At 31.9% G+C, this 26,274-nt stretch overlaps 2 protein-coding genes across 2 annotated transcripts; both read right to left on the reverse strand.

The window, feature by feature from the left end:
* Positions 1 to 3: 3 nt before the first annotated feature.
* LOC147073850 (tetratricopeptide repeat protein 36) lies at positions 4 to 7,560 on the reverse strand. The gene is made up of 4 exons (XM_085944928.1): positions 7,270 to 7,560; positions 3,768 to 3,959; positions 577 to 749; positions 4 to 309 (listed from the first exon to the last, which is right to left on the reverse strand). The coding sequence occupies exons 1-4, from the start codon at positions 7,385 to 7,387 to the stop codon at positions 238 to 240; spliced, it is 555 nt and encodes a 184-aa protein (XP_085801054.1). The 5' UTR covers positions 7,388 to 7,560; the 3' UTR covers positions 4 to 237.
* Positions 7,561 to 15,046: 7,486 nt separating this feature from the next.
* On the reverse strand, positions 15,047 to 26,080 carry LOC147073851 (SUZ RNA-binding domain-containing). Its single transcript, XM_085944522.1, has 3 exons — positions 26,021 to 26,080; positions 25,558 to 25,868; positions 15,047 to 22,258 (listed from the first exon to the last, which is right to left on the reverse strand). The coding sequence occupies exons 1-3, from the start codon at positions 26,078 to 26,080 to the stop codon at positions 22,036 to 22,038; spliced, it is 594 nt and encodes a 197-aa protein (XP_085800648.1). The 3' UTR covers positions 15,047 to 22,035.
* Positions 26,081 to 26,274: the final 194 nt, after the last annotated feature.

Here is a 26,274-nt window from a genome sequence, read left to right on the forward strand (position 1 = left end):
TTTGATAGGTTTTTGTTTATTCATTTTTCCTTTAATATTACATAAATGATAATTTTTTCATTACAAAGTACATAATCATGTATACGTAAAAATATTAATTTACCAAGAAACAAAGTTACTGTTGAATACATTATTATTTAATGTCTCCAAAAATGTATTATTTCCACATAGATTATAAGTTATAAAATAATAATATAATTAATAAAAAGAATTACTTATAACGTAAACAATGTTGTTTTAATTGAGTTTATGGATAACTTGGCTTAACATCTGATTGCAGAGAGCCGCATATGGATTCATCTCCACTAGCTGAAAAGAATACAGAAATAATTTACATGCATTTTTTAATGTAATACAGAATTCAATTGACAATAATGGGCAAATGAATGATTAACATTAACAGGCTTATAAAAATGGCGTAATCCTGGTTATGCATTGAGAACCTTTTTAATTCTCACAAGAGTAAAGTTAGCTATGATTGGACATAAAAATGAATGTTGTATTCATTTTTCACACGTATCATTGATGAAATTTAAAATGGGCATAAATAAACAATGATATAATATGAGAAGTCACCTGTTGCTTTGCAAATGCGCTGCCTAATTTTGCAGCGTCCTGGAAATCCCATTTCGCTAATTGATCCTTTCCTTCTTTTCTATAAATTATTCCTCGTTGGCAAAATGCTTGGCATGCTGTTCTTCCTTTGCCCTCACTGAGTTCAATTGCTTTTGTTAAGTCTTCTAGTGAAGCTAAAGACAATAATGAGATTTAAATAACATTAAAAGCTGTTTAGATGCGCATAGAGACAAATCTAGTCACTAGTGGAACCCAAGAGTAGAAAATGTCCAGAAGGTAGATTTAGAGGTCGCCAGATGGACAAAATAGTTTATTAGAATAAAGGGTAATGTTTAACCTATTTAAAATGTTCATAAACATCACGGCGAAGGGTGACTTTTGGAAAGAGGTAGGCTGTGGAGATCTGATAAAAAGAGCACACTTGTCAGGTATACTTACGAGAATAGTACGATATTTACTACTAATGAATAGGTACATACTAGTAAATGACAACGACACACTAATTCAATGAAACTTCAAAAACTCATTGACGACATAAAAATGAGCGATGTGTTTAACTCATTAGTGGCACAGGTGTCCATATGGACACATCAATTTTGTTGATGGTGTGACATGAATTTTTATTTGTTTTAAAAATTGTTTATTTACATTTTTTATGTATCTGTAATATAACAGAGAATGAATAGTGAAAATAAAAGTTTCATAACGTTTTTAAGTTTTGAGATAATAGCCGTGTCCATATGGACACGCGTGACACTTATGTTATAATTTTTTTTTGTGGATTGTATGGTTTATTAGTAGAATTATTATAAAGTATTATAGTTTTCAATACACATTACACACAAGCTAATATTGCATTTTCTTCACTGCGTTCTGATTTCAGATGTTTCTTTTTCTTTCAAAAAATCAGTCACAGCGTCGATTTTTTCTATTTTTTTGAATAAAATAATTTAACCCATTAAATCGTATATCTGCTAGAACCGTTGATTTTGATGTACATAGTTTTGAATATCCATCCTATCAAGATCAATCAGCGTTCTTATTTTTCCCGAAAAATTGATATTTTATGCAGCTAGGTGTAATTGCATGTAGAATCTCCAGTTGCAGTATAAAATGTCAGATTGGTCTATCTATGTTCTTGCATTCCTAGATTTCACTTGTGTATCTGCTTTTAATTGTCTATGATTTAAATTATCGATTGTTCCACCACCATCCTCATCTGTTAAAACCGCAGGATCTGGTCGATGGTGAGATAAATAATAATATTATATTCGTCGACATTATCATCATCACTAGCTTCATAAAGTGCATCCAATGCATTATTTACCAGCATTTCTCTTCCTACAATCTTAGACATATCCCAGAAACTAAATAATTTGACAAAATGAGAATAATAAATTTTATAAAAAATATAGTGATAACACTGATAACAAATCATAATTTAAATTTGTAGTGTTAAGTGGCACGCATGTCCATATGGACACGCATTAATTCATTATGCAATAACACCACATAAACAAAAATAATTCCATTTCGTAATTACATATCATGAAAGTGAACACCTTTATAATGTATTCAATGACAGAAATATTATTCTTTGAAACAATATAATCAGAAAACCACGGTTACCTTTAACATAAGTCCATCATTTTTTGATTATAAAATGAATGGCCTTTTTGACACTTGATATTAATTTTATTATGTCAGCTAGATCATTCAAATGACGAACAATTTAAGCAGTGTACTTATTTCAACTAACTAACGTTTATAAACCAAATTATTATTTTAAAATAACAATTAGGCAAAGTAAACTGTACTACAATAATTGCGTGTCCATATGGACACGGGTGACACTAACGTGAGCAATTGGGTCTGGCACTAAAGAGTTAAATTACGTATTTTTCAAAACATGTATACCCATCAAAAATCATTAGATAAAAAAAAATTTTTTTTATAAAAACAATCTATACTTATTTATTAATATTCGATTAAACGCCGTTGAAATTATTTTTTTAAACTATCTAATTATTAATGATTTTGGACAAAGTGCGCAGTAGTGACAACATTATTATGCGCGAATGTTTTAGGCTCTGCGATAGGAGCTTACCTTATTTCGTACAAATCAGCAGACTTGCTGAGGTTACGAGACGTAAAGTCATACGAAAAAAATTCAGAATTATTTCACACATAATCGGAGATTTATTTACGTCGAGATGTCGCGGCGTTTATTATTTATTTACGGCGCGCTATGGTATATTTTTTAATACCTTTGCAGTTGTTTTGTAAACTGTGTAATACTGTAATACATTCCTACATATTATACGACATCTCTCGTTGGCAAAATAAATTATTTTTATATTACATAAAATAATGAAGTGATATAAGTATATAAATATGTCGATATGCAATTAAAAAATATTTTTCTTAAGAAGGTAGGCTTAAAATAATCGCCTAGTATGGAGTCTTTGCCACTGCTTTATGGTGCTATCAAATAGGTTAATCGCACGGTACACAGCATCATGAAACGGGGTATCATGAAGTCTTCAGAGTTACAAGTGATATTGGCGAGAACATGAAAATTGATACTTGCCAATATAGATTGATTGTAAATGAACCCACGAAGCAGTAAAAAGATATGCCTTAAAAGAGCAATCATTAGGTTGGACAAGGATTGCATTGATAGCATACCCAGAAAAGAGAGTTATGTTCTGCAGAAGTATGAGGCAACCTAATGCACAGGACAATTGAATCAGCTTGGAGAAGCCTTCGCAACAATAGATTGATCATCATCAGCTGGGTCAATCCATTGCTGGATGAAGGCCTCCCCTAGTTCCTTCCACTCTTCGGTCCCTAATTTTTCCCTACCACAGATCCGCCGAACTTTATGAGTCTGCTAATCTAGCGGGTTTTAGGGTGCCCCATTGGTCGTTTAGTGCCACTTGTGAATCACTGTACGACTGCATTTGTCCACTTGCCGAGCGACAAGTCTAGTAATTTGCTGTTTCATCAGGTAGGCGACCATATTGCTTACTGTCGGCTGTCTTCTTCTCCATTGGTTTCATTTTTGGTCATTCCGCATTATGATATCAGAAAATATATGAAATAAAGATAGAAATAATATAATATGTACATGTAAAAATTGCCATCATTATGCAGGTGTTATAATAATTATAACATTCAATATGGTTTACCTGTAATATTCCCCATGAGTTGGTAAACTTGTGCTCTATTGTTATAAGTTGTGGCTCGTTGCGGCAACATGTCAATCAATTTCTGAAATATCTCGTGAGATTCATTGAACTTTTTATCTTCAGCCAGTTTTATTGCTATAACCTCCTTCTGTTTAGCTTCTATTTCTTCAACTGTCTCTTCGGTCAGGTCTTCTAAAAATAATGTACATATTATTTATTATCCACGCGTTAACATTAAATCTTGCTTTAAACAATATAATATCTATAGATCAACATTTCCACTCACAAGTCAGCACATGGTAAGTATTTCTTAAAGACGATTTAATTCTCTTAATGGTTGAAAAACACTTTTCACAGATGTCATCGGACCATCCTTTTTTTATTCTGACTTTTATTATTATTATTGATAAAGTCTACGTTTACCGACATCATTTTAAAACATACACTTTGCTGATTAAAATATAATTATTATGAATCTTTTATTCAAAATTTATCATTTTACAACACATACACTTCACTGATTAAACAATAAGTATATGTGTTATTACGAATCTTTTATTCAAAATTTATTTTTATGAACAAAATTATCGAAATAACGTGACAAAACATCTAAAAAAAGCCGACTATAGACCGCAACCACAGAAACCATACTGAATTGTTATTGTAAGTAAATAAATATTTAAAAAAAAAAAAATGTATAACTGTCGATTGGAATAAGTAGGTACGTATTTTTAGACTCTCGGCGTCAGTTACGTCTACAAAAAGCAATAAAAGTCCGCGCCGCATTGTTAAAAATATGACATCTGTTATAATAATTCACTCACTTTGAGAAAGAACATAGTAACTAAGATATTATTTTTTTATAAATTATATTCAAATATCTGCAAATATAGAACGATTTAAGGATCGTATCCATAATATTTATGTTGATAATCAATTTGTATTCAATATCAGCCTATTTTCAATGAATTTATATAAGATTTAAATAAAAAAAATCTATTTTTTTATTAATCCTGCTAAATCTCAGTTACTACATTTTTCCGCGTAACTTTTGTGCTGCGTTGCAAATGGTCATAAAATTTTGTGTATTCATGAGTTGTTTATGGGTTTCACGTGTCTGGTTGAAATGTTATTACACAGTGTAAAATGAATGGTAAACCAAGATCGATATTAGGGCGCTGACCACAGCGCTCGTTTTGAATGACTGTTCAATGGGTGCATGCTTTTGGTAATTTACATGGATTAAATTGCGATAAACGAGTGATGACTTATGAATAGCATTGTTGCACATTAAGTGATGTTTAGGAAAAAGCAGTGCAGCGCACATGCATGGTGTTAGAGGAGCCGCCGCTGCTTAGTTATACATTTATAATTTATTCAAACTACTGAAATACTGGGAAATTGTATTGGTTCGTCCATTATTTCATGTATTTTTATGTTTCCTACTCCAATTAGACTCAATTTAGATATTTATATTTGTATATTAATGTTATGATTTTGTAAACGTATATACATTATTATATATTTTGATGTCACAAACAACTGATTCGGGCGAATGTGGTGATGAAAATGTTTTATAAAGTACATTATGTAAAACTGAGATATTTTTGTATTACAGTTATTATATTGAATATTGCACATATTTTTTGAAAAAATATTGAGCGTTCCGGTTTGTAAAATTTTCTATTTCGAGCACTGACATACATGAAAGAGCAGGGGGATTTGTAGATCCGAAGATCACTGTTATGGGTTGGAATTATTAAAAGATATTATTATTGTATTTAATGTAATCCTTTTATTTCCGCTTTATAACACAAAATCACATAACATATTTTTACTGGTATACTAATATAAGGTTGAATATTACTAGGTACACAATGTGTGTTTCTTGTGAGAAGTCCGGCTGAAGAGTGTTTTATATACTGGAATACTACTAAAAAGGAACAATAAAGATGATGCAACAAACTTAAGAAATGAACAAGATTTAACATGTAAAAATAATAATGAACTCATTATTTCAGCCGGTCGAATTCGACTGGCTGACTCATTAACAGTTACAGAATTTGAATGGCACATAACATCACCGCCGCTGAAACACCCGCTTTCATGATATAACTAGTTTTAGATATTGTTATGGATAACCAAAGAATAAATTTTTTTCGTACAAAAAGAACACTAATGAGAAAATACAATTTAAGATTTTCAGCTGCATGATATTAATTGATTTTATGGTTTTAATATAAAGATGTAGAATCTTCTTCGGGATGGAGCTTTCTGTGATTTCTCTAAAATTCGCTGATGGAAATAATTTCAGTTTGATATTATAAGTTTTGACGCATCCCTGTTATAGGCGGGCTTCTCCTGGTGTGAAATAATCATTTGGTAATTATAAGCCGAAACGTAATCCTTACCTCTAGAAACGGCTTAATGAAACGCTTAATCTGATTCCTTGCTCAATTCCTTAATGTTTTATTCTTAGGTAAAGTCCTTCGTCCGGTATGTGAAAGTAACATGCTGGGCGAAGATGAACAATAAAAAGTCTAAAGGTAATAATAAAGTATGAAAGAGGATGTATGTAATCGATAGTTTAAGAAGATCACAAATTTATTTTATATAAAAAGGTATTAAATAAAAAAAAATGTTTAGGTATAAGTTTTAATAAAGAAATTGTACAATTGTAACATGTACCTAGTATCTAATGAAGTATGTAAGAGATGTACGGATCGTGTTGCGTAATAGAGATGTATGTAGAAAGGAAATTATTATTAAGAGTATAATTATTATAGAGTGTATAATTGTGAATTCAAATATTATAATTCGACCACGCATTGCGCAACGCCTGCGCTGAAGTCTACCTCGTGATTCGCCAAATCAAAAGATTATCCGATCGGATTTGGTCAATCGCGAGAGTTCTTTCATGAGTCGGTGTAGGTTCGAGAGAATTTTGAAAAGGAATCCCCGGTAGTGAGGCTGTTAGCGTCGAACTTGATAATTGGAAGGCTCTGAGCGACTGACTTGAAAAATTTAATTACGAAAGAGTATCTTAAAACGGTTGTAACTTCAAAAAAAACTATATACGCAAATAAACGTTAGTAAAATAACACAAAGGGATATCATTTACACTACTCCTTATCCCGAAAAGACTAATAATTTTAAGACCACTCCGGACACACATAACTGAGCTAGTCGAACTAAAGACGAGGTTTGTCTACCGAGAAAAGCTACAAACCCGTCCTCGTGCTTCGGAGGTGTTATCTTCAGTTTGTATGAAAATTAGTTATCCCTTTTTTGCAATCACTTTCATACATTTAGGCTCTATCTTCATACAAGGTTTTTTTGAGCATCTTTGGTTTTACACCTATTTCAAGGTTCTGTCATGAATAGACTCGAAAGGTGAATTGGGTATAAAAGATATACTTCAGGTAAGCATCTAAAAAATCTGTACTTACTAATTACCTCATTTTCGGCTAAACATGCTGTATAATACAAAATATAACCTTACCCTTTACATCCGACAGTATTTCATCATCAAAAACTCCTTCCCCAAGAGGTAGAGAAGGGTTAAAAATACTATTCAATACGGCTTTATCCCGTTCACTCAATTCTGGCAAGGAAGACATTTTGTTTTCCAAAAAATATGTCAACCTTCTGTCAGTACAATCAAATAAGAAATACTCTGTTGATATTTTATTCTATTGGTTTGAGTACCATCATAACAATGAATTATTCATAAACCAGTCAGAAAATCATTTACATGTTGAGTAAAATTCCTGACAAGTTTTCAATGTTAACTTCTATATTAATGTAAAAATATTTATAAATATATTATGCACTATTGCATTTCATCTAAGTATTGACCAAAGACGTTGAAGAAAACCAGTGGCAAAGAGTGTAGGTAGGCCGTTCAGATCCGACATAATATAATAGTAAATTTTTTTTTTTAAACTAACTAGCACCATCTGCAATTCGTATTCTTAGTTCAATGAAAACAAATAAGTATTACTGATAAAGTTTAGTATACACTATTTATGTCAGATCTTAACAGTCTACCTTCACCCCTTGTTAGTGAATCTCAACCTTTTTTATTTGATGAACCGATACCGGCATCGGTACTTTCTTTTGATGCTGATACAGATATTTTGCATTTTTTTTCAGGAAAACATCCCTTGAAATTAAGCATCATTTGATACTAAGATAACATTGCAGGAGACATAAATTATTAGTGATTTTTCATGCGTCACTTAGGCCCTCCTCCGATGGAAAAACTGAAATCCGACAGAACTGAAACAAATATTCCAACCAGTAAGTGGCTAATGTATTTTAATGGCGGCTCATTGACGGCGAGACTGGAATTTCTCAGTTTCAAAACGGTCGCGAAGAAACGCGACATGCTAGTTTCCAGTCACCGTAAAACAGTGGTACCAATATCAATACATTCGTTGAAAAATCATATTTTCTTACCAAAATTGGTAGCACTGCGTAACAAGCGTCATGCTTTAAAAACCATAACAACCCAAGACGTCAAAAGTACAAGATAAGCAAAATTGAAATAACCTAATTGTATTCGCACCAGCGTGCGTGTTGTCAGTTTTTGTACAAAACAGCTGTCTAGTTTGACATTATGTGATTATTATTTCAAGTGGGTTTCAGTAGCGCCGTGTGCGAAGCATGACATAGGTCAGTTTATGAGTTCCATCAGATTTCAGTTGCGCCGTGAGAGGGCCTTAGGGTAAAATAGTGAGGGGATATCTTTTGTTTCATGTTATTTCTAGTTTTAAAATTTTTTTTACTGCTCAAAATGAACCTACAGTCCGTTTACCTCGAGAGACATCTTAACATATCTTTGTTATTTAACCTTTTCTATGCCTCACGATATTAGGTAGAACGGCAGTATCTGACAGGCCGCAGATTTTTGACGACACACGTTGAATGTAGAGCGAAGCTCTTAAAAAAATCGCTGTAATACCGATAATTTGTGGCTTAGTATTTCATAATCATTCAAACAGATGTCACCGTGTGTTTAATTTTTTAGATTAAGCAAATCAATCGACAGTGGCTAGTAATTTGAGTTTAAAGTCAGATGAGATAACTCGGGAAATTTGTATTTGCGGCCAGTCGATCACGGCCTCACAGAGCGAGAAAACTCGCTGAAGGTATGGAACCGGTTAAGAGATTATGAACGACTTATATTTGTCACATTATAAACTTAACCAACTGTTTATAAAGAGAGAAGGCCTCGACATGGATTGGAATTGGAGAATGGGGAAATTATAGAGTGAAAGTAGTGGTATAGAATTGTTATCCAAGTAATTTTTCGCTGATAGATAAATTACATATTATCTCGAATAAAAAGTCAATATAAAATTCAAAAAAAAACATCCAATTTTTTATTCATTAAAATGTCAATTATCTATAATACTTCACAATCATAGGTATAAATCGCAACACATTAAAATGAATAAATTCATAATATTGATACAATAATAATATATTATATATTATTTACCCTAAATATCATCTATATTATGAAAGTATAATAATTCATTATGTGCATGAAAATAAGATATAAATGAGCAACGATCATTATATTTTCGTAGTAATAATAGTTTGACAGAAATATTTATTATTCTTCGTAAAAACAACAACTGTACTATTCTCAAAAATAACATTGCATACTGTAGATCTCAGTAGACATCTTGTCCTCGTAAATATCCGTAACACGAGTATCTTCTGTGTATTATCATAATCTATCTTCTGTAGCTTTCATAATTGAACTATTCTGCGCATCTATTCTATACACAAGGCTGCTATCGACCGCTATCTACAGCTATCGAGGGTAGTTTATCATATTATTTATGTATTATAATTGTTACACCTGCTATGTTTAAACAGCACCTCTCTTGGCTGTGTTAACATTTAGAGCGAGATAGGCAGTTTAGACAGCAAAGTTATTGTAACAATTATAATACCTCGATACATAAATATGATAAACTACCCTGGATAGCAGCCTTATATCTAGAATAGATGCGCGTGAGGTGGTACAGCGATATCGTCTATTTGTAACACAAACGTGACATTTCTGAAGAAATATTATAATTAAAAACTGGACTGAAAGTGTTGTAAGTGATAAAAGTAGCTTTTTCAGTTGCGGTAATATGAATTCCTGTTGGTTTTTGTCAATTTTACGTTTATTTTGCTATGTCAAATAATGGTAGAATTGTATTAAATGAGATAGTTTAGTTTTTTTGCTTGACTGAAAAAGTTATGCTTTTCACTTATGACACATTCTCGGGTTATGAATAAATCAAATTGAATTATTGGGAAAGAAATTGTTACAGAAGCGTTTTCTTTTATTATAGTAGTATTTGTATATTATGAATTACAGTTTAACAGCTTTCATACCGTACTGAACTAAGTTAGCAGGTGGTAGTTATCATAATTATTTCCAATTCATTAATAATTCGGTCCATTCGATCGATGTTTAATCAGAGATCAAATTAGATTTACTTAGTTTAGAGATGCATCCATATTTGAATTTCAAACATGTCATTAGATAAATAAACACTATCTACGGAATATTTATCTGCTCGTACCTAAATAATAAACAATTTTTGTGTGCGAGTGTGAAAAGAAATCCATCAGTAAATAAATTTAATAATGAAATCAGTGATTAACCAACCACTTTACATATAATTATATCTATCAACTGAAAGATACATCATAGCAATGGTTGATTTCATTAGTACAATAAGAACAATAAATTATTAACTGCTTATTTCATAACTGTGATATTAACCTTTTTATATTGACTTCAGACAAACGGTACTAAAAGATTTAACTATATTACCTTTCAAATCTATCATATACTACAGTTTGGGAAACACTGAGTTAAAGCATAATGCAATCATAGATGTCTTACATTGTCAACGTCACAGTTATGAAATAAGTATGCCGATTTATCAACGTGCTATGAAAAATCTTATTTCCACATAAAGCAGATATTGTCAGTTTATCTCGTAAAACTCGTAAATCTCATTTTGGTAAAAATAATATTTTTATTGAATACGCTATATAGTATTATCGAGTATCTATCTCCGGGTATCATTCTTGCAGCCATAACACGTCTAACTGGCTAGAAACGTACCTCCACACTTGAGCGGTATATTTGCCCATTTTCTTTACAGAAGTATAATATATAGCGACCATAATATCGTCGGTCCCTATTAAAAAAGTCGGATCTGCAAAATGCTATTTTTCAGTACGAGCAATCAAAGATGTTTCATCAAATATCCTTTGTGACCTATTGCTTGCCATAATGAATAAAAATACGAGTTATAGAAACTTTTCTAAACGTTTATAAAAACATCCGTCTGTTCGGTGAACATAGTAGCAACTGTCAGATCCGACGCATCTTGCTTACCCACGCCCAGCCAACAATGTCGGTTGGTAAGAACCGACATTGTTATTCGAACACTCTCGGTAGATCCGTCATTTTTAGTATCTCGAAATTTTTCAAACAAACAAAAAAAACTGTGATTGTGGTATAAATGTTTAAATAACTTTTACGTAATAATTCGAAAATGACAAAATTTCAGATCCGACTTTTTTAATAGGGACCGACGATATCATCAGTGTTTTGTAAAAAGGGTGAATCAACCATTTTGGTGAAATTGAGATTTTAATGAAAAAACAATATGTACCTCATTAGCTTTGTTGTGTAAAAACGGCGAATTTGTATCTCCACAGAAAAGTACTTAAAAACGATAATCGTAAGGGCGAATACCCACTTAAGTGTTATGGATGAAAAGCGAATGTGACATATTAGGCCTTTTAAAATATTATATTATGAAGAAAGTATTTTTTCCAAGCTTTATTATAAACTTGATAGACATTTATAATCATCCACAGGTAATTAATAAATAAATGTCAAAAGATAGCATTAATTCGCCCTTTTTACAAAACACCGACGATATAGCTTCTTGACCAGTGCCAGTTTACATTTCAACCATGTCACCAAAAAATGCAACATTTGACTGAGACTTACGCAAGTCTGATACAAAAATTCAGTTATACCTGCACAGGCATTCATATACAAGTAAACAGTATAGACTTCATGTCACTTGTGCAGTCATTAGACTTCCGCAAGATTAACACATGTTCATAAATCCTTCTGCAAAAAAAAATGCAGAAGTATGCAGTTACATTTCGTAACCAGCTTAGCTTGCAATTAAGACATTTTTACTGTCAGATTTACGGGGTCAACAAGATAGAAAGACGACATACCCGTACACAACAATATTGATTAATATGTATAATTATCCAAAAAACTTACTTATTAATAATATATACAAAGTACTATTAATAGCATAGTCAAATATCTTTAGGGTAGTACAAACATTATTATAAATAACAATCAGTAGTATAAATTTTAAGTTTCAGTCAGTTGGTGTACCTGCGAAATATATTATAGATATATATGTAGGTATATAAGTTGTAAGCATAGATACACTGAACTTTAAGCCAACCTAATGGGAGATTAGAAGTACATAACACCGTTTGTATATAACAAATTAGACAAGGCGAGTATGGATAAGTGCATACATTATTGATAATAACTTCTTTTCTACGAATATTTCTACAATTTTAAAATAGACTGACATTGCCAATAACCAGAGAACAGATTAATAAATAGAATTCCAATAAGCTCTATCCCAATACACTTCATTTTGACGCAGGGTTTTGAATGTGTGAATGTCCTACGAAAATGAACCACACATTATAGACGTGCAATAGTGTCTTGCAACCTTCAAATACACCAATATTGAATGAGCGTCAGTGCATACAACAAGAGCAGTTCGAGGGCTTAGTGTCAAACAACACTATCTACAAAAGTGCAACTTTACAGGAGAGCCAAAAATCGTTATTTTAGATTCTTGTAACTCAACAAGGGAAATGTTTATTTAAAACCCAATGTTAATATTTTATAATTTATTGTGTATTGTACATTTATCTTGCTTATGATAATGTTAAAATTTATAGGGATAGTTTTAAAAAAATATGAAAACAAGGGTAACTTATGTAGTTAGCGTTAAACTTTACTGACGATTTAATAAGAAATTAGAAAAGATTGACATAACGTTGTTTGACTATCATGTAGCCGTAAATGTAAAATAACGTTTTCTCAAAAAAAAAGAAAAAACACTTTTTTGTAGATAACGTTGTCTGACTTTAAGCACTCGAGTTGTCAGAATGAAATACAAGCGTATTATTATAAGTTTATCCAGATCGGTTGCCTGTTTCTCCACACCCGTTAGGTATTTCAGTTTCCTGCTAATAACCCTAAGGTGCCTCCTGCACATAGAAATTCAGTGCAATTACAATGCCAACATAATGCAAACTCAGAAATGCCAACAAAAGTGCATACAGACATTATTTAATCGAGAGTTGAAACATAATATTACAACTGAATAGTCATCATATTATATATCTAGGGTGTTTGAAAAGATAATTAAATGTATAATACCGAGAGTGTACAAAATATAATTTACATTTTATATGCAACACTTACCCCAACCATTCTGACGCATACTTTAATTATTTTTCGATAATCACCTTCGGCTTAGCTAAACATTTATATCATTTTGATAAATCAACATGTCTATGTATACTTATTATCTGTCTCATTAGGAGCAACATTAAATATGACAACCGCCATGATGATTTATGTATGTGTAATTTAGGAACAACTTGTAAAATGTCATATAGTTACCTCAGGCTAATCAATATAAAATTATCAACATAATGAATTTTAACAATAATATACTGTCACTATGATTATGTATATTAACCCTTTTACTCCCAGCTGATTTAGCCTAGCATATCGTCACCGTTTTAGCAAAACCATCTATGTGCACTTTCTCAAATTGTGCAGGAGAAGGATAAAACTGAATAAAAAAATAATGTTACATTTAAACATTAAAATTATGAAGAATGCTTTATTATAATCATAAAATGGTCTAACATTATTATTTTGTTTACAAAAATCTTTTATTTTTAATACAAAAATAATAAAAATACAGTTTGTGATGTCACATAAGTTGTTTTGACCGTTTTGTAAATACACATAGTTTAATTTATTCATCAAAATGTGAATAATAATAAATTCATGAAAAACTGTTACATAAATAATAGTTGAAATATACATAGTGCGTTAGTGATAAATTGCAATATCATTTTATTAATTATTAATGCAATAGTGAGATGATATTATATTTATAATTTCGTTTACTTTCTATTAGCAGGTTTAAATGTTAGGTTATCGTAGAAATAGTGGTGATCTTTCTCTATTACACTTTTTACTACAAAGTATATATATTACAAAGGCAGTAAAACGGTTGCACTGATAAAGTTGAGTTTGTAAAAGATTGTTCCATCTGGTAGATACTGTAACATTTTAATATCGTATAAAACAGGATCTCCGATTCGTTTTCCTGGTCTGATTGAACTTAATCCAGATTTAATCTTATCAATAATTCTTAAAAATTATAAATCAATGACATTAATTTTAAAAGGTTGTGTTGGTCTTGCTAGCCGCATACGTGCTATATAATCAGATGGTGAATATATTGGAGGCTTAAAATACTTTTCTTACGTGGCATGTGCACTATCGGCCTCTATCATGGTGTGGCCTTTTTCCAGAAAAAGCTGTTGAATCTCGATGTTTTTTCTCTCTAAAGATATAACTTAGAGCAGTAGCGAATAATTTATTTCGGTTTTGATATCCACACCCATCCGATATTAGAATTATTTCATTGTATTGTCCTGCTTTCGATGAGATGAGACAAATTCATTAGAAGATACATTATGAAGAATGTATATGGTGAAATTGTGTAGTTGCAGCTTTTGTTTATAATACATTTGTGCCTGTGTTTTGGACATAGCAGCACACTTTGGAGATCCATTGTGATTACTAACCGTCCACGTTCTGGTACTCTCCTTCATTTCATTTTTGATCTTCTAGCATCTTTTTTTTTTTTTAATAATGTGGCTATTGTATTCCATTTCTGAAACATTCTTCATTTTATAACTACAGCAGATGGCAGTGATGGCACACTGATCTTTACGTGGTTGGTGGATACTGTTTTTTGGTGGTAAATATACTGGAGTATATTCTGCTGCTTTATGACCATTTTCCAGAGAACAGTTTTTATATTCATCATGCATTTGTATTTTGGATCGTAAACACGATTCCACATACACCCTGGAGGTATTTTCTCTGCAATAATGGCTGGGAACTTTGGAATTAGATCCAACCATAATGTAACATTTTTCCACAAATCTCTCCGTTTTGATTTTTGGTTGCACTACCAATTATTTATCTTCAGTCAGATTCTTATTACCTGTCATTGTTGCTTTCAATTGGCCACTGTCATCGAGACGTTTGTAGTTGTTTATCCAACTTTTAAATTAATTCTCGCCTATACCCTATTGACCATGAAGGCATCTTCCAGAAATTATTGAATATTTCCTGTCTCTCTTTTTGAGAAAGCATCTTTCAAACCGTCGTGCAAGACCATAATGCATAGCATATAACATAGAAACAAACTATGTGTAGCCAAACTGTAAAAAAACATAACACTCTCGATATCAAAATACCATCTATATGTTACTATAATATACACATAGTTGTTTTTGTGAACCGTGGTTTTTGAACCTTACACATAGCTGTTTTTTATTTTTTGAAATAACTTCGGAGCGAGTTTACCCAACACATAGATCATTTTACTGGCCTATAGAGAAAAAAATAAGGAATGACTTGGTATTTAAAAGTCATTTTTGATAAAAGTGACACATAGATGGTTTTGCTAAAACGGTGACGATATGTGAAAACTCCCAAGCGTTTTTTGCCAAAAAATCATCAATTTAATTTTAAGTTTAGTTTTAAAAATTTGAAACTTTTTTTGTGTGTTCTCAATGGTGTATAAAGCAATAATAAGTAATAATATTGATAGTTAACATCAATAAAACAAAAGAAAAAAATAATGTATCAATATTTATTTAGAAATGAACGGATAAAACTATGTTTGAACTGCAAAACAAGTGTGACAACATTTTTTTATTTAGAATTGATATATCAAATTTTATAGTATAATCTATTCTTATCTAGTAACAGAAAAAAAAATAAACCTAATATTATTTCTCTATGAAATAGAATTTTTATAAAGTAATCAAAAAAAAAATCGTATAGTGTCAAAGTATTCAAGAATAATTCAATTCACGAAATCGCACGACAATTCGATACAGTATCGAGGACCAACTGATATGGGAATGAAGTAATTTCAAAAAATAAGTTTCAATGCACTAACTAAATCTATTATAATAATATTTATTCATGTATTTTTTCACCATCCTACCAAAAAACAGTGGGCATTCATTGTTCCCTCGGTCAGAGTTCATAAAAATTACAAAATTCATAATTATGTGATATATGAATCATAAAACAACTAAAAGAAATCTCAGAACTTAAAATGTGTCATAAATTTTTATGACCCTCTTTGGTTTCGAGTTAGACACCAAGAGCAATTATGACTTGTGAGTTATTAGGGTATGACATAATTATAAACAAGTGCCATACAAAAATAAATATTAGTCACACCTAACACACACCGAATATAATGCTATGTCTACATGAGACGAAATATGACGGGAAAAATATTGGAATAAATCGTAAATTTGGATCCAAACTTTCGGCCGATGGATCGGCCCAGATGGAGTTTTCGCATAGGTATGGTGGGCCGAAATATCGGCCGAATGGGAGTGAAAGGGTTAATAATTTTTATAACATGACTTTTGAATAACACTCATTGGTTGTACTTGTATTGAACATAGGAGTTAATGACATTAAAGATTTTATTCCCATGCATATGCAAATTTAAAATCTATTTCAACCAGTTATGACGTTTTCTTGTACAGACGTCCGAAACCAATAACTGAAACATTTAATTTACGGATGACTGATTTTTTTAGCTTAAAAAAGTCCGTGTCATTGGAAAGTAGTTTATGCCTCCGAGAATGATTTGATCATTGATTGTTTCACACAATTGAGTCGCCTAGAGTCATAACTCACATTTTGCAGTTTTGTCATTTTTGAGTCAAATATACCAAGTGATTCTACAGGCGTTAATCCTATATAAAGAAAAATAGTTGGCTATCAAAAGTCACTTTAAACCATGTTAAAATTGTTGACTGTTGGTGTCATAACTAACATTTTTCAATGAATAGTGTGATTTCTGTCATCAAAACCTTTCTAACCATTCAGGGAGCTCTATTTCTCACAGTATGCTGTGTGTCTGCGGCATTATATATATTTAAAAACAATACTGTAAATCGACTCTCTCTCTCGTTAATATTCAAGGGAGTTCAATACTTTTCATCTAATTACAAAAAACAGTGCTCTGGTGGTTTTTCTGCGATTATCTCAAAACTCAATTTTTGGAATATGTGAGTTACTCTAGGCAACCCACTTATAAACTGGCTTGACTCATACACTGAAAGTCAGAAAATTACAGTAAAACCTTGTTGTAAAATTGTGTTGAATACAATATGAATAAAAGGCAAACAAAATGGACACTTCTTGTAAGTATCATATTGCCTCTGTTTTGGCATATTTCTTTTTTTGATCTAGCAACATTAGGTCCCTTGTTTTTGATCCGTTATGTTGGCCTCCCTACAATAATGATCTATGCATCTGTCAAAATGGAGGATGACACGAGAGTTTTTGTTAAGGCTATACCTCAGCTGAGGCATGGTCTAAAAAGATCGTGACTAGGCGATTCGCGGGTGCAAATGACGCAAGTCGAACGAAATATAATTTGACATAAAAGTTCAACATACGTCCTTTTCATGTTATATTTATTATTATATTCGTAATAATAATAGTATATTCATTGACATGTTTTCTTTTTCAAGTACATGCGGAACGTTTTTTAGTCATCTTTACACGATTTAAGAATATATTCATCCGATTCCATCACAAAAGAAATTGACGTGCGAACAGGTCGACTATCCCTTTCCGAATGGCAACGCGCCCAAAATTTCGTTCCACATAGTGTTGAAAATTATTTGCCGTTTCACTTATGTACTCTCTTAACCCTGCGGATGCAAAAAATCTTTACAGAGAAAAATTCAAATGGAAAATTGAAAGAGGAATAAAAATAAGTGATTAATTTCTTCTCAGCAAAATAGTTTTATTTGATTATCTCAAAATGCCCAAATGTAACATAGATCATTTTTGAGGGGAGGCTTCATATAAGTAATCAATATTGTATAAAATTTGTGTTACGCAAATAGAGCGGTGAAATTAGTCACACATAAACTCGCCTAGTCTGCCTGACAGCCATAAATCAAACCTTCTAGGAATGGCGCTCTGGTGTTGCATATGAAGACCGCGCACATCTACCTAGCGACAGTCGCGCGTAACATCTAGAAAGTATAGGTACAGGAATGACTAATTCATAGGTGTATGTATGCGTTCTTTCTCAATCTCCCATTATACAACCACTGCATCTTATAATATAATGTAATGAACTAAATAAATACTCCTCTACACATACAACTCTTTACATTTAATTATTAAATTCAGATTGATCATTGAACATGGTAATATTTATTACCCTTTTAATTTTGAAATATAAAAATTTCCCTTATGCCTAACGTTTTAAAAAATAAAATATCACCTTTCACAACTTGATCCTTCAACATTAAATTTAAGGGTTAAATTTAATCATACTAGATTCTTGCCAACAAGAGATTTAGTATGGACCACTAAAGATATTATATACAATCGACAGGGCGGATATACCAGTAAACAGAGTGCAGGCAAAAATAGAGCCCGACGACAACGAGGCATCTTCAAATTCTGAAATTACACAAAAATGCGTAACGCAGCTAAAGTTACCTATACATAATATATAATTTTTTTTTTAAGAATGGAACCAACAAATCAAAAAAATTCTTGTACTGAGTGGGTTTCGGACACACGTCCTTTGCTTACCGAGCGAGTGTTTTATTTATTTAATGTCAAAAAGTTTATTAAAGCACCAATCTGAGGCGAAAGATCTTGGCATATTGTAAACTTCCTGAAATTTATGTCCACAATGTTTCGTTTCCTTAAATAAATAAATAAATACGTTAAAACCCGTATGCCAACGTGAGACTTACCATTTTTAGGTACCTACCTAGTTTATTTAAAATACCTACAAATGTTATTATTTCCCAGAGTAGGGCCCTGATTGGTGCTGCGAGTAGGGACCCCTGACTGATCAAATCCGCCCTGACAATTCGTGCCCATACATAATACATTTTTTTCTTTGCCGTCATACTAAATCTAATCGCTAGCAAGTTATAAAAGAGGTACAATGACAGACATCTAAAAAAATTATCTTTTTCGTAGTATGATCAATGAGAATGACTAAATTAATTACTACCAATTATAATAGTGATTACTATGAATCAATTATCTATAGTAGGCGATCGCGGCTGCATATTAGCATCGTTCGGCGTTGTGCAGAAATATAATACTAATTACAGCCCGGTTATAAAAATATTCAGATTATCTATTGTTACAAAATTCACCAGACGGTGCGACAGAAAAAAGGAATCTGTCAAATATAAGAAATATATTTTATATTTACATATTGTCAAACATTCGCGAAAAGTGCCCGATGGAGAGAGGTAGATAAGCCATGGTAAATTTAAAAAAAAAGTGTACACTTGAACAGTCATAGTTACGTTATTTTACCGATTAACATATTAACAACGTCCGTTTGTTCTCTTATTGTAAAATAATAATATGTAAATATCTAATTTCATCGAAGACAGATTCCTTGATACATATCAGCACGAGTCTGGTGTCACAAGAACAAATCTTAAACGTTAGTTTCAACCTAAAAAATGTACAATATTTATTATATTTTTCAAAACAGATAAAAGCAAGAATTAATCTCAAGTTAGTGTGAATTAAAAATTAAATTACTACACGTAAATAATCCATAAATGATTCATATGATATTCTATTTTAGTGTTTCCCAAAATATATTCCGCGACTCGCTAATCAGAATGATAATATTTACTTTATGTGTAATTTATTATGACGGTTAGGATATTAAGCATTCTGTGGCAGCGTAGGTTTGGGAAACACTATACCTCCTACATGAACATACCCATAATATATAAATGCACAATAGTATAACATTACATGTATCGTAAATCATTGAAATACATCATTTTCATATTCTATCTGTAATTAGTAAGTGTTAACCATAAAAATAAACAGCAAAATACTGCCATACAATTTGCAGGTGTGTACAATATTCCTAGAAAAAATATCACAGTCTTATTCAATGAATCGTTTCATCATTCTACGTTGGAATGAGCGTGGTAACACTGTTGAGAAACACTGGACATGTTTTTAAATACGGCAGTGTTGTACAAGCAGCTGACTGGAGCAGTTGACCGAACACTTGCGTGACAACTTACTGTCAAAATAAATGAAGATTACAAACGTCTCCACAGACTAATGCGAAGCATTCACACTGTCACCGCTGCTGGAAACTAAGCACGTAACATCACACTGGCGCGTTAGTTCTTTTGACGAATTTATATGTTATAACACGACAATAAATTCTTACATTATATACACAAAAGATGATTACAGTCACCATAGCAGTGCTAATATAGTTAATGTCTTGAGCCTGACAAGATTCAGATGGGCAGTTCACGTTATTTGATGCGAGGGATCTAGAATTCTCCATAAGGTTTATGAAGGAACCCCAGTAATCACTGACCCACCCCCGAGGAAATGGGCGGTCGTCCAGAGGGACGCGGAAAGGCTAATTGTAACCGACTGGAGGGCGGTTGTGTCAGACTGTAACGTAAAGACTGACCTAGTAAATAATGTGATATCTGACTGTAATAATGATGTAATTATTATGGCTGTATTATCAAATGTGGTGGGAAATATTTTAAGAAACGACCTGCGGTAAAATGAATTGGATGACAACTTTTTATACATCATAAAACTATTTCTAGTCTATATTCTTTCATTTTTCTTAGAACGTTATATTTTCTTACACAAGAGAACATCTCATAATATCTACATTAAAGCAAGCATTATTTCAGATGAATATTATAGAACCTATCCCATGTTGAATTCAACTCCCATAGTCCGGTGTTTCTCAATAGTATTACCGAATACGCGTCTTAGCAAACGGTCATTAAATGAAAGAGACAAGCGTGATACAAGTCCGTATCAAATTAACAAAGTCGTATCTAACTTGTCTCTGACTGCTGACATTTATTTAAACATAGTATAAATAAAAATTATCTACAAAAACAATACACATTTTACAACAATTAAGACATACAAAGGGACGTAAAAAGAAATGTTAGAACAAGTCTACGATAAATGAAAATTATTACTGAAACAATCACTATTTCAAAAGGAAACATTATCTCCAAGATACACAATGAAAAAATTGAATTCAGCGGAACATTGATTGTCAATCCATTTAAATTGCTAATAAGAAATGGCTTTGGGCAAATTCAATTTGATCAAAATTAACATTAGTTAAATGGGTAAACATCCCGTTAAAATACTGATACTAATTTCGATTAGATTATACAATTGGTGTTATCCCACATTTGTCTGCGAAATAAACAATATAATATGCATATAAAAAATGATTTTGTGGTGATTGCCTACCAAATGATTACCTACCAAATGAATTACAAATTTTGATTTAATATTCAATCAATAACGAATTAATGAAATTTTCAATGATTCTAAAATATAATAAAAACGCAAATGTGGTAGGTATCAATTAGTTAATGGGGAAGAAGTTTGACAACAGTAAAAAGTGTGGTGAAGATATGAATTTTATATCCATATTTTGAAAAGATACAAATGTTTTAAAATAAATATTTATCATTATAAGACAATAATTCAAAAATCGGTTGGTCCTATATTGATAACAGAGCAAGTATTAATGCATGTTATAGTATATTAAAATATATACCTATGTCATAAATGCATGTCCACAGTTACATTATCAAAGACTGATTTTCTTCTGTAGCAAAAAAAAATCTCATCCACGTCGACTGTTTATTGAAAATAATGTCTTTTAAAATGAAAACATTGCTTCGAGTGGTAAGAAAGCAAGCTTGATGGATTAAAGTAGTTAAGACTCAGAGTATACTTAAACATAATCTGCTATCTCTTTAGTTGGAAACCTTTGCTCCCGTCGGGACCGCGGGGGTTTCTTAACAAATTGACTAGGTTCAGTGGTTGTGTCAGTATTCTAGGTTGCGCAACAGGTACCATATTGTTGATTAAAACTTTCGTCAAGGGCTGCTGTTCGGCTATCGGTTTTTCTTTAATTCTATTGATAGTTTGAGGTACGATCGCGTCAATTTTCTTCTGGAGGTTGGTAATACTGGAAAGAAAGAGAAATAAACATGAATGAACTATTAAATAAACACTTTCCATGGATATACAGATCACATTTTCCTGTCGCTACTACCCTATGTTGGTTGTATATTGATGGGTCCAAAGATACTGTGCAGCACGCTCCACTTAAATAGGATCAGCACTCTTATGTTGTTTTTGGTCATGCATCAGTTGCCATACATATGCCAAATAAGTGTTTTGTATAATAAGCACTGCAAGTGACAGTTCAATGTCTTGGAACATACATTCGTTAGACCAAAGTAGTATTTAGAAAATTAGCACTATTGACCGAGGGAAGGGTACTTGATGGAATTTGAATTTAAATTGTAATTGATAGTCTTTAGGCAATGTAATATGCGTCTTCACTTGCCCAATGGTAATTTATAGGATCGACATCAAAAGGCTTGAATCTCCAACCGAATACCAATGCGTGAGTTGGGGACCTGTCCGTTTTTCATTCTCAAAAAAAGCCTCCATTACGGATGGTAATAGGTAGAAGTTGAATAGTATTCCTAATACCACGTCTAGGCTAGGGTGAGCCTAGTCAGTCTCACAAACTTTGAGGGATATAGACACTATGATTTCAAGAAGTTAAAATACATGGAAATATATATTATTCACATTACAAAAAATAACTTCAGGTAGGATTCTATTGTTGATTCAATCGAATTTAAAATTTATTTAGCATACGTGAATTAAATATTATACGTATTTAATTTATATGACATAAGTACATTAGTTAGTGAAAATATAAATATGTACATACATTCACATGTGGTAATTATTACAAAGTCATTTTAAATTAATCATGAATTACCACGGAGTTAATGCTGAATCAATTGGAAAGATTTATATTATGTAGTTGTTCTCCATGGAAAAACCACTAATTAGGATTATTTCATAAAAAAGTCATGTAATTATGAATTGAAGATGTAACATTAATAATAATTATGTACATATTTTGCCTCCTGCGCAGCTATTCTTAACAGTTAGCACTTTAGCATGTTTCCGTTATTTTCATTGGTCCAAATTAACAAGGCATTCCATACACAAGGCGGATATCGACGGCGATCAGCAGTTATCTACAATAATCGATATATTCACAATACGGTGAAATTTTAAACATATCAACACAAGTCATAGCAGGTAGTAAAACAAATATTATGTTACTACTATCTGCTAATAGACACTCCATATTTGAGAGTTTGCGGTGGCGGCGGACGTGACATAAATATTTTTCAAACCAGTCGGATCTTGCATCACAATTCTTAATAATATGTAAAATTGACGTACTCTATCTCGCTCTAAAAGTTAACACAGCCAAGAGAGGAGCTGTTAAAAGATAGCACTTTTAAACAATTCAGGCGGTTAACTTATCGTAATAAATAACTGCCTGAATACGTAAAGTTATAAATGTGATATATTTATCAGATGTAGCTCTTTTTGGAAGTTCAATGATATGTTAGAATAGCCTCGCCGATGTAGTCTTTGATGAACTAATTTTAACTTTGAATTTTAAGAAAAACTAATTTGGGAGAAAGAGGTTTTGCCATGTTTGTATTTGTACTCAACGTCTGATATGCAAACCAAAATGATCCATCTGTTTTAGATATCTACTCAACTTGCGAGCATAGTGATTTATCAGTCAAGATGAACCATGGTGTTTATTTGAATGTTGTAGATACACCCTGTACTGTACAGTCTCAGTATGTTATCACACAATCAAATAATCAAGTCTGTGTAGGCGTAATGGAAAATTATACCGTTATCTTTAAATAATCGTCATATTGGTATGACAGGAAAATATTTTAGTAAAATAATTTAAACCATCAAAACCATAATTTATAGAATTATATCAAAATGGATATGATAAAATTTTAAATATAATAAAATATAACATATTATTATGTTATATAAAGATGACAACATTTCAAGGTGGTCATGATCCTAAGGTATGAAAGAATGACTAAAATGAACAGATTAATATACAGTCGAACTTGGTTATTACAAGGAAGATGGGACCGACTGAATTTGCTCGATATAAGCATAACTCGTTAAATCGTTATATAACATTTTCCACGCCACATTCTATTTCAGCATAGAACATAAAAAAACTGAAAACAATCATAAAAATTCCCAAAACAAGCATGGCGTTCATAAACTACAAAAGAAGTTGTTTATTGTAATGAAGTGCTGAGACGCCGCGTATACACGCTTGTGGCATATGTCCGGTTAATAATAGTGTACATATTCCTCATATTTCTGTACTGTCTGACCAAGGTACCTTACAAAACCGACAAAGAAAACAAGTTGTAGTTTTGCTACTAGAGCGCACTTACACAGTCAAGCAATTGACTTGTAGAAAGTAGAGTAATTAATACATTACCAAATATTTCAGACTTGTTTATAGTACTGTAGATTTATATTAAAATGCTTAATAGGCCATCAAGCTTAATGTCGGTTGTTACTTTTATTTTTGAAAGAAATGTTTTGTTTACCCTAAAATAATTTAACAATGAATGCTCAATGACATTTTACAGTACAATAAAGAATCAGTCCAGAATTCCTGTATACAATTAAATTAATGGTACAAGTCGGTTTACGGGAAACCAGGAGGAAACCGTGCCAATTTTCATAGCCGATTTTGGCAAAATTCATGAATTCAAGAATGAAAAACTAACCTAACCTAATAATCCAGTATATCGGCTATTTTCAAAATTCGTTTGCTACTGGCTTTCCTTAAACCGACAAGAACCAAATTAATGATTAATCCCAGAGATTTGAAGGTTATTCGATTTTACAACACATTATAGAAATTTTTGACTTGTCTCTTTACTGAAATAACTACAATCTTTCTATATTGAAAAGCATCATCATTTACTGAAAACCTTTTTTGAAATTTTCCATATAAAAATAAGGAATTAAAATTTAATTGTCTTGTCTCTGAATTTAAAAAAGTGAAATTCAGGCCGTTTTTTGAGTTTATTATAATGTACAAAAAAAAATGCAAATGAAAATGATGAATTTTAAAAGGTGCAGGTAAGTACTAATTATTTGTATTTTCATATAAAGTGGTGTAAATTTCGATTTCCAATTCCTTGCCTAATTGATTACAAAATTCGTCTGTGAAATTGCAAAATAATATTCCAGTCAAATATAACCACATCACATTACCGAAATTTATAAATTTTCGGAAACGGAGCGGTAAATACAGCTGTAGAAAAAATGACAGTAAAAATGGAGGGGAACGTAAAAAATCTTTACAATAGAAAAAAAGACCAATACCTTTCATCGACATCTTCTGGGCACCTGGCTTCTCCCAGTATCCTTAATCTGGCCTCTTCGTATTCTTGCTGCCGCTGCTGTAAAGTTTTGACAGGTCGCGCCTTGCACTCGCCGTTTGTGTTGGAGCCATTGACACCAGCTGAGGGCCTTCTCAAAATAGTGACAGAAGGTGTTTGGGTCATTAATTGGACTCCCATTGAATCACTCATGTCGAATACGACCTTTACGGGTCCTCCGTTCGATATTCTTTCTTTAGTTTTGGGGCACGGCTCGGGAGTAGCGGCTGACAAATTAGAGAATTTTCTGTCCAACTGCAAAAGTGATCAGAAGCAAATGTTATGCAAAAAAAGTTAAATACAGAAGTTAGGCGCATTTAGTGAATGGGAGAAGCTCGTCTTTTAGAGTAGATTTAATTTGACTGTGGATATTAAACGACATCCCGTGATAATCAAGAGATACTGACCCCTAAATCGTCCATATCTTCCCAACTCTCTAATATGTCAACTTCGTCCACGGCGGCCATGTTGACTTAAAATATCACGTTTTGAACTATTTGCCATACCAACTTTCAAATATTCCCAAGTGGCCAGAGTATCCACATAAACTTATACTTTTCAAAGAATTTAGGTAATTGATTGCAAAAACTGAAAATTTCCACTTTGGTTGCTTTACAAAAATATTGAATAAAAACCAATGTTAACATTACAATTCATTTTT

Source organism: Rhyacophila brunnea, unplaced genomic scaffold, assembly GCF_057557595.1.
Source record: "Rhyacophila brunnea isolate RB1 unplaced genomic scaffold, BYU_Rbru_1.0 scaffold_17, whole genome shotgun sequence".
Taxonomy (NCBI): Eukaryota; Metazoa; Arthropoda; class Insecta; order Trichoptera; family Rhyacophilidae; genus Rhyacophila; species Rhyacophila brunnea.